This window comes from Psammomys obesus, unplaced genomic scaffold (assembly GCF_907164565.1).
Source record: "Psammomys obesus unplaced genomic scaffold, mPsaObe1.curated_primary_1811, whole genome shotgun sequence".
Taxonomy (NCBI): domain Eukaryota; kingdom Metazoa; phylum Chordata; class Mammalia; order Rodentia; family Muridae; genus Psammomys; species Psammomys obesus.
Window position 1 is genome coordinate 35,322,345 of NW_026596051.1, and position 10,266 is coordinate 35,332,610.

At 44.9% G+C, this 10,266-nt stretch overlaps 1 protein-coding gene across 1 annotated transcript in view; it reads right to left on the reverse strand.

The window, feature by feature from the left end:
• Positions 1-543: 543 nt before the first annotated feature.
• The window catches only part of Sel1l3 (SEL1L family member 3), a 109,479-nt gene continuing 99,756 nt past the window's right edge, over positions 544-10,266 (reverse strand). Inside the window, exons 21-24 of the mRNA XM_055623830.1 lie at positions 9,587-9,714; positions 8,922-9,024; positions 8,773-8,845; positions 544-790 (exon numbers count right to left, since the gene is read on the reverse strand). Of these exons, the coding sequence (XP_055479805.1) occupies positions 651-790; positions 8,773-8,845; positions 8,922-9,024; positions 9,587-9,714 (444 nt within the window). The 3' untranslated portion in view covers positions 544-650. The remainder of the gene's footprint in view (positions 791-8,772; positions 8,846-8,921; positions 9,025-9,586; positions 9,715-10,266) is intronic.

The window sequence follows — 10,266 nt, forward strand, 5'->3', positions numbered from 1 at the left end:
TAGATGTTATTGCATGGATTGTGATGGGAACATAAACGATATCCAATAATGTCATCAAATGATTTGGAAGCACTACGACTCTAGGAAAACCCACAGGGTGGGCGTGGGAAGTGTAAACCAATGTACAAAGTTATTGCCTTCCTTGTCTATGCTGTTTTGTTTGTTTCAAGGCGCCTTCTAGCTGCTGGGTTTGGGATGCAGAGAGCAATCTGTCAGATGGGCTTTCAGGAAGCAGGATGTGGCAAACAGAGGCACTGAAGCAGCATCAGCCTTAGAGAGGGGTTCCTGTTCTCTGGTAAAAGAGGATGAATAAAGATTAAGACTTTTGAAAATGCATCTCCATGGATGGGAATATGGATGCTCCACAAGACAGATGGTGGATCCCAGAACAATCACCGGGAATGACAATCCGATGCCTCAGCTCACCTCCCCGTATGCCCCTGTTTTCAAGGTGATCCTTGAATTTGTTTAATAACTGTAGTCTGCTCTGGGTACATCCTTACTTAAACATAAACAAAAAGACCACCAAGTGCAAAACTGGCATCCAGTTCGCAAAACTTTTAAAGTATTTATCAGTATAACTGCTCGCCCCAGACTTCCCAAACCAGCCATTGAAAGGACAGTCTCTGGAGAGGCCTGGATTGCTCAGTTCACCCACAAGGCTCAGGGTTGTTAGCCATCACAGATGGGGCATGGTCAGAGGCATCTGGAGCTGGAGGCACAGCTGGACTTGGGGTAGATGAGGTGGAGTCTGCCAAGACCCAGGCTGGTGCTGGAGAGGAGGCAGTGGCTGCAGAGACACATAGAAACAGAGTTGAACATTTGAGAGGCAGGATTCCCAACCTCACCCAGGACCCAGCAAGCAGGAGGGGTACTCCTTGGCTGGTGGCCCCAACTCTAGGTAGACAGACAACCTTGGACTCATTATCTAGGCTCTTTGAACTTTGGTGTCCCCTTCTCTAAAACACCAGGCTGAAATCGATGTGTAATGTGATCTCTGGCGGTTCTCATGGCCTGGGGTTCTAAATCACTGCCAGCCTGCAAGGATTTCCTGGCAAAAAAGTTGCTATAATCAGTTTCATGAGCTGTGGTCTGTGTCCCACATTCCAGCCATGGTGTCGATAGAATACAAACCATAAATAATGCCGAACAATCAGAGCAGGCCTGGTTTCATTTACATTCTTATGTCGTTTAAATGCTGTGTCAAATTCAGCCCAAGTTATTTTATTTAAATAATTGCACAAAATGAATGAAAAAAATATATCTTTTATAGAGAATGACCCTATTTTTAGAGGAGCTTATATCAAGTTTTTGTCAGTAGTTTTCTTTTCTCTTTCATCTTTTTTTCTTTTCTTTTTCTTTTTTCTTTTTTTATTTTATTTTATGTATATGAGTGTGTGCACCACTTGAGTGCCTGGTGCCAGAAGAGGGCAATGGATTCCCTGAAACTGTAGTTACAGATAGTTGTGAGCAACCCAGATCTTCTGCAAGAGCAGCCAGTGCTCTTAAAAATGGAGCCATCTCTCCAGTCCCCATGTCAGTAGACTTTAAATGGCAGTGTGTGTGTGTGTTTCTTCCCAAGGACAGTGGCACTGCTAGTGACATTTCTACTTGTCACACCTCCCCAGGAGTGGGGATGGGATGATCGCATCTAGTGAGTAGAACCAAAAACCATGTTAAGCCTCCGGCAGGAGCCAGAGCATCCCCATAGTGGTGAGTGACCAGCTCTAAGGGTCATCTATGCTGGACCTGGCAAAGCCTGCTCTATGTATTAAAGCTTGAAGTGCTCCAGGTAAGACTGCGGGCTCTGACCTTTAACAGTTGTGCGACATTGGGTAAGTTCTCTGCATGCTCCCACCTCCAAGAATTGGAGAAAATGCATGTGACTGCCTCTGTGAATCGTTTTAAAGGTTAAATGAGAAAAATGTGCTTGTAATGTTTAGAACAGCATTTGACAGGCCTAAGTATGCGGGAAATGTTATCAGGTTACTGGGGAAATGCGTTAAGGTTTGTTCATTTCAGGTACATGGCTTATGGGACTGATGAAAGAGTTGAAACATTTGTTTTCTGGATGCCTGCCATCCCCATTTGAGGCCCCAGTACAAACACAGCATCAACTTCAAAGCCAGCAAGCCCAAGAGTTGAACAGAACGGATGTTTACCAGTTGGGTAACCTTGAGCCAGCTCTTAACTATGAGCCTCAGTTTCTTTATCTATAAAAATGGGGATATACATTTGAGGTCAGCCTGTTCTACAAAGCGAGTTCCAGGACAGCCAGGGCTACACAGAGAAACCTTGTCTCAAAAAACAAAACAGAACAAAAATGGGAATAGTGACACCCAGAGCTGTGTGATAAATGGTTAGCTCAGTGGCCAAAGTCTGCGCAAACACGGCTAGTTTACCAGCGAGCAGTGATCTTAATTAAACTCGGTAGTATTTCAGCCTTAGGAATTTTGTAGAAAGGAGGGTGATTTTCATTTTTCTTATCATTTTTGCACTTCTCTATCTATAACACGCGTGTATAAATGTTTGCATGTGCCAGGCACACATGTGGAGGTCAGGTTGCAGAAGCCATTTCTCCTCTTCCACCACATGGGTCCAGGGATCAAATACAGGTTTTCAAGACTGGCAGTAAGCATCTTTAGCTGCTGAGCCGAGCCATGTTTAAAGGCTGTTCTGAAATGTATGTACTATACAAAGAAGCCACCTTGTACTGACAAAACAACTCTTCAATGGCTCCATGTCTGTGTGTGGCCACCCCCCATGGCCACTGCAGGAAGATGGGGCCTGAGCCTCTTAGGAGGTCGGTTTTTCTGTCTATGGACAGGACTTCCCTTTAGGGCCTCTTCCACCGTCCACAGGAGATGTGGAATCAGACACTAGGGAAGTGGCCAGGGTGCTGTAGAATGGTGGAATATCAATAGGGCTATTAAAGTCTTAGAGACAGGTGACCAAGTGATGTGGACCAAAGACCACTGTGCCACGGTCAGGTGGCCCAGGCCTGGTGCTGTCTCTACCTGCTGTTATCTATCCCTGGGCGAGATACCGGCTTGTGGATGTTTCTAATGTGTTAGAATCCCCAGTTCTTCCATGGAAGGCTTGGAGCAGCTGGTGTCTGGAGCCCCTTTTGCCATAGGATTTGCCTTCCCAGTGACCTCCATGAAAGTTAATATAACACTAAGGGATGGACTTTCAAGCTCAGGGAATGTCTAAGTCACCATGGTAACAAGATAAACCAGCAATTGGTTTTCTGATTAAAACAAAAAGTGCTAATGTGTAAATGTAGAAAGAATGCCTAGTTAGCGCCCGCCACCACCTGATCCCCCTGGACGGGACAACAATGAAGGACGGCTGTTTCCACAGCAAGTTTGTTATTATCTTTGTAGGGGCTGCAGTCACTGCATGAGCCCCCCTACCGCATGCCCTAATTTTAAAGTGGCCCCTTTGTCTCTGCTCACCTGGAATGCATGCTAATTTCATTGCTGGGCTAGAATCAAGGTAACCAGGAATATCATTGTGCTGCTTAAAAAAAAAAAAATTACAGAGTGTATTCCAAAGCCAAAGAGGAATGATCACTTGCTGGCTGGGGGATCATTTTATATACATTAGCAAGAACAATCAGGAGTTGGTACACACAGGACCTGGGGCCAATGGCAGGCACTGCCTGTTTTTGTTTGGCTCATGATCTAAGAATGGTTTTTACACCTTTAAATGGGAGAACAAAAATCAAAACAAGAATAAGATTTTGTGACATGTGAAAACATTTGAAATGCAAATGTGTCCACAGTACAGTTTTCTTAGAGGCCCAGCCACAATGGCTGCTTCAGGTTTCCAGGGACAGAGTGGAAAAGCCAAAGCAATTATTATCTAATTCCTTACTGAAAAAGTGCTGCTGGGGTGCAGCTCGGTTGGAAGTGCAATTGCCTAACATGTCTGAAGCCCTTTCTTCCATCCTTCGCAGCACACAAACTGGATGTAGAGACGCTGGGCTATAATCTGAGCACTTGGGAGGGAGAGGCAGGAGGATCAGAAGCTCAAGGTCATGCCCTACTACACGGCAAGCTTGAGGCTGGCAAAGGCTATGCGAGACTGTGTAGAAAACAAAACAGAGCGATATGATGACCCGTTAGAGACGGTGCTTCTACTTGGCTGCCAGTCGATCGGGCGCGGGCTGCAGCAGGACTAGGACAGCGTGCTTTGAAATGGCAGGCCACTGGTAAGAACGAGGGGCAACGAGGTGGCATTAGACATCTCCCACTACGTAGGAGTTAGTCCTCAGGAGGCCGCAGAGTCCAGGGCAGGTATGGGATTCCTGTCACTAGACTGGTTCTAAGTACTGGTAGGCGCTGGTAGGTGCCTAGAGTTGAGGGCTAGGAGAGATGGGGAAGAGTCTTTGCTGTGGAATCTCTGACCTCAAGACCCTCAGCTTTCTTCAGGAGCACTTTGTGTAGTACTTCACTGCACTTTTAACAGAAACCTCATTCGCTGGAAATGTAGGGGACAGGAACAGAGCAGACAAATGTTTAATTAATCTCACTTAGATGATCTTATGTTATGAAAACAAAACAAAACAAAACAAAAATCTAGGCTAAGCACAGCCCGAAAGGCTGAGTCAGCATACATGGGCAGTGTGGGGACGGGATGGCACGGGCTTAGAGTACCTAGTCATCTCTGGGATGCTCCACAGACAGTGTTTTCTGCTGCGTGTTCTTCAGACATTAAGTTTAGAGTCATGCTGAAGACAGAGGATTTCTTTGGTTGGAAATGAACGGGACCAGATGGGTTTCAGAGTTCAAATCATGGGCTGAGGTTAGAATATGCATAATGAGGCATCTTATGGCCTCAAGTCAAAATGTGAAATTCATTGTTTTGTTTATAAACCTTATATATGCATAGATTGAAAGGTAGTTTTAAGTGATCTTTTTAGTGCCTCTGAATTCTGACTGCAACCTGTTACACACAGTCAGCTGTGGAACGTTCATCTTTGAGGCTTCGTGCCAGTACTCAGGTTTCAGGGTTTAAGAACTCAGGATTTAGAGTCTTTCTGAGTCTGAGATTTCAAGTATCAATTTTTCAAATGGAGGACTCTTTCTTTGAAACAGCACTTCTGTTTTCTCTTTTCATTCTTTTTTCACCTCCCTTCAGGCAAGCAGCCAGGCTTCAGGATATTTGTAGAGGCCCAGGTGGACATGGCTCTGGACTCACTTTACTTTGGGATATTTTTGGGTTTCAAAATGGCTGCTGCTCCATTAACGTAATTATGGTTGGTGGGGAGGGGGAAGAGAGTGCTTTGGAAATGCTCTCAAAAGCAGTGAAATAAAGCTCTTCTGGAGTCTGAGAGAGGGACTGAACTGTCTGTGGATTGTTCTAGCAAAATGCCCCCTCCTTTCCCCTCGAGCAATCTGAACCTGGAAGGCTCCAAGGAAAATGCTAATGGTTCTGTGGTTAGATGAAGGTACCCAAGCAAGGTGGCCCAGAAGCTGTTTAGGCCTGGAGCAATAGCAGTTCTGCTCTCTGACCCGTGGCAGTCAGGTAACTCTGGGGACCTTATTACCCTGAGAAGTCCTGATCTCCTGAAAGATGTAGTTGCCTTGAGGAAGGCAGGCAACCATAAACGAGTTTCCTCAGTGGCAGTACTTGTTTCCTGTCTTGTTACTTGGGTTGGATTTGTTAATACCTTTGTTTAAATGTTTTTGAAGTAACAGTCCCACAGCATATATAGCAAAAGCATTCCAGTTTCAGTTAACTAGTACAGAGGCAAAACAGTTAAGTATGATTGCCTCCTTGTGGCAGGATTCTCTAATTGCAGGCAAAATGCCCCACAGGATAGTATGGATTCTGACAGCTACCAGCTTATATACATCAAGTCACCTCATTTGGTTCTCTCAGCTGCAGACAGACACAGGCAAAATACTCTTTCCTTCAGTTTACAGAAGAGCAAACAGAGGCACAAGCAAGCTTCTGCCTTGCTGAACATTGTCCCACAAGTAACAGCAGCCCACAATCTTAGCAGCTCCCTTCCCCACTGGTAGCGGGGCTAACTCCTGTCCTGCACCACTGACCGTGGACTGTTTCACATGACACAGGATATGGCATGTTAAATATATATCACAGAGCATCATATAAACTTGGGAGAAAAAAATGAGGCTAGCTGGAACTGAACACCCAACAGATAGAAACAGCTTGCTGATAAACCATTAAAATTTCAGATCAATTGATTTTTTTTTTTTAAATAAAAAAACCTGAAATGAATAAGAACCCCAACTCTAGTGGCACTCCTCATCCTAGGCTGTTTGGGAGAGGCTCCTGGCTTTCAAGCCCTTGCATTCCTTATTGACTATTGACTAGCACCCAGAGTGAATTACTATGGCCATTTCATGCCCTTATCTGCCACAAGTACCAGTCATCCACACCTCCTGTGATCCTCCTGTGGATCCACATTTCCTGTGGCACAAGGAAGAGACACGTGGGCTCCATCAGTTCATCAAGGAGATACCAGTACCAGAAGCTTTGGCTTCCAGGAAGCCAACTCTTCCGTGTCCCTATTCCCTGCCCATCACCCCCTCAGTGACCCGGCTCTCCTTGGGTGACCAATTTTATTTCAAAATGTCTGGCACATTTTCACTCTGGATAAGGCCTTTAGACACCGAGAGTGAAAGAGATGCTTCTGCTCTCAGCGTGAGCTCTCCCAGGGCTGGTGGGACTGCTGTGGACAGCCACATTCTGGAAGCATTGAGCCTCTCCTTTTCACTCCTGCCACTCCTGGGCCAAGCCTGTTTTACAGAATGGCAGTGTGGGCACTGCCCAGAGGCTTGCTACAAATGTCTAATTTAGGCTCACTTGGGTATGATTCCTGCATGATTCGTATGCCAGTAAAACTAGGAAGCAATGGGCTAGAATTTACATACAGAAACATTATTTTGTAATAAGTTATTTTCTTTTAATTATCCTTTACAGTGCTCTTAAGGCAAATATGTGTGTGGGCAGGTTAATTATGAATTTTATTTCAAGATGCTAAAACTAATTAGGAGCCATTCCTACTGTGAAAGGGGCAATTAGTTTGAGATAGTCTACAGCATTTTAAAGTATTGAGATTTTTGAAAGCAAGTTTGGATTCATCGTACATCCCTCTGGGCCTCATTTCCTTAGTGAAACAGGCTACTTCACCTCTCTGGCTTCAGTTTCCGCATCTGTAACATGCCACAGGTAGAATTAAATTCTTTTTAAGATCTTTTCCCAACATAATCTACTGTGGTTATCAAGAAGAAAAGAGAGGATATACTATAGAAAAGCAAATGAAAAAGTTTGAAAAGTGAAGGAAAAACATGAGACAAAATGATCCAAGGTAAGATGGGAAGGGACAATATATATGAAATATGAAAGAGCGGGAGGGACAGGGAGACAAGGACAAAGAGGGACTGCTAATGAAGACTGGAAGACAGGGAGAAGCCAGTGTCTGATGAGACCGCTCCCACCCGCCCATGAATTTTCATGGCTACCAGCTGGCATAAAACCATCAAGTCAATTTTCGGCAGCCCTAACAGAACTGCATTCATAATAGTCATAACAGTATTTCCACAGAGTAAAAATGACAAAGATAATTTGAAATGGAAAACATTGACAAGATGCAAAATAAATGTGCTCTACCTGGCAACAAATTCTGAGAAGAGACAGAATTTGCCCTAGGGAGATTTATTCCGGGGCAGAGGACGAGGCCTCCAGCCTGGCAGGGCTGCGGAGGACAGCCTGCACCTCCTTGGGTAAATGAGAAAAAGACAACCCTGCATTTGCCTATGAGAGAGGCTGACTCACTGCTTTCACTCTTGATTATCTGTTACACAAATAACGGCCATTCGAGCACTCCGATGCCAGCCCACCCCTAATTTACCGATTTGTAAGTGTCTCTGTTGGTCTCTGTGATATATTTCCTTTTCTTGTTGCCATTCAAGATGGTGGAAATGTGTCACTTTCCACCAAGAGACATTTGCAGGGTTGAGTGTCTGCCTCATTTAAAATATCAAAATGAATGGTAGGACTTGGGCCATCCTTTAACCCTAGGGAGACAAACAAAATAGCTAACGTTCATTGAGAGGGTTTTATGTGCCATTTAAGTAAAACTGCTCTCATTTAACTACAGTTGCCATTAGGATAAGCATCTTTTATGCATTTTTTAATGTCCCCCTCATTTTACATCCCTTGGAAGTTATGTTAGACTCTCTGTTGATTGATGAGAAACTGGGAGATCAGAAAGGTTGAGTAACTTGGATTAAGTCACCCAGCTAATGAGTAGCCAAGTCTGGAGTTTAAGCCCAAGCAGAACTGGTGAGAGTCCTCATTCCATTAACGACTTACTTATGCTAGCTTGAACCAAAGTAGACGCTCCTCCGTGTCTACCTGGGGCTAGCTAGGTATGCTTATGCATTATGAGTGTTAGTTTATTCTCTAACACCTTCGATTGCATGTCGGAATGAGTGGGTATACAGCAGCCAGGTTTGAAATGAGGTTTTCAAGCATATGTAGTTTCTTTGTTGTTGTTGTTGTTGTTGTTTTTTAAAGCTCAAAAGATAGACAGACAAAACCCCAACTAATTTGAGAACTGTAATAGTCTGAGGCTCCCTGACAGCTGGGGACTGTGAGACACTGTAAGGACTCCTTTGCACTATGCATGACCATGTTAAAGAAACAGAATCATGAACAAGATTATGAGGAGAAGGCATGGCACTTGCTGGGAGGAGGAAAAGGCAGCCCCTCCCCCCTTCCCTCCTGCTTTACCTGAGACACACTGGAAGTGAAGCACCATCCAGGCGATCGCCACAGACAGCAGGAAGGTTCCCAGGAAGTAGATCTGCAGACATTTGGAGCATGTGTCAGATGACTGTGGAAGGGCAGGGCCTGGGGCAGGGCTGGGGGAAGATACTCACCAAGGCAGAGTGCAGGACAGTACTCCAGAGAAGCCGCAGATGAAGATAAAGCCAGGCCAGGGAGCAGGGGCTAAGGGACTCCTCGTTACTGAGACTCCAGCACCTGCAAACAAAGCCCAGGGTACCTGTGGTGTCACTGGCTTTGCTGATACCAGTCATGACCAGTACTTCACACCCACACCTGTTTGCTTTCACATAACCAAACTCCCTCAAGGTAGTGACAGAGAATGAAGTTAATTAATTCTAAGTGCTTCGGGCCTGACCTGGTGTGTGGATATACTAGCAGAAACGTTTAACTTCTACCTCATTCCTAAGGAAGACCGCAAGATCTACCCAACCAGTATTCCTGAGTGTCTATCCAAAGTCCAGGTGCAGGATGGCTTCCTTATCTTCTAGAAAAGTGAGCTAGTCGGGTGTGTGATTTTTTTTTTCCACTCTTATGGAAAGTCTTAGTCAGCACTTGAACTTCAGATCTAGAACATTCTATGATGAACCTGAAGCTCAACGGAAAGGGGAGAGCATTTGGGCTTAGCTAAAGGCTCTCTGACAGAAGCAATTCTGGAGACATTCTCTAGCACTTGATGTCACATCATTGGGGTGACGCTAGCTTGAATTAAGGTCAAAGCATCACTCACTCCACGGAATTAGAGGAGCTCAGTGCTCACCTTTCGTACAGTTCCCGGAGTATGGAGGTGTTACTGGGATAAAGTGATGGGTCAATTTCCAAGAACTCCAGAATGTGGGGAGGGATGACAGCACCTTCCTCTATCAGTACAGCCAGGTTGAAAAATCCCTAAAAAACAGAGCAGAGCTGAGCTCAGTAACTCCTGGAATAAAACCCAGACACACGCCCTTCCATCACGATGTAAACTTTTACAACCTCCGATTTTTTTTTTCACAGTCCCTAGAGCCAGATGGTTTTGTTGTGTTCATTGATGAATTGTTTTCCTAAATATATGCATCTGAGAAATTTATTTGCAGGAGAGTGGGGAGGTTCTCAAAGAATGCTACATACAGCCCATCTGCTCAAATGCCAGGAAAGTGATTCCTCTTGGTGCAAACGTCAGTTATGGGGTATTTTCCTTCCTCTTTCTTCTATACTTCGCTTCCTAGCCTCGGAGCAGGACCTATCCTTTGGTCTATGTAGCTCTACTAAAAGTCTGCCATTCAAGAGCCCGATGGTGAAGATGTGTCTAAAAATGTGGGTACTATTAAACTAGCAGAACAAAATAATCCCTCCAGCATGAGGCTATGTGGCCAGACCAAGATGGCCTCCAAAAGTAAAGTGGCCTTTACTCCTAGAAATCCACAAAGAAAAACGGGGGCGGCCTTTCAAAGAATACCT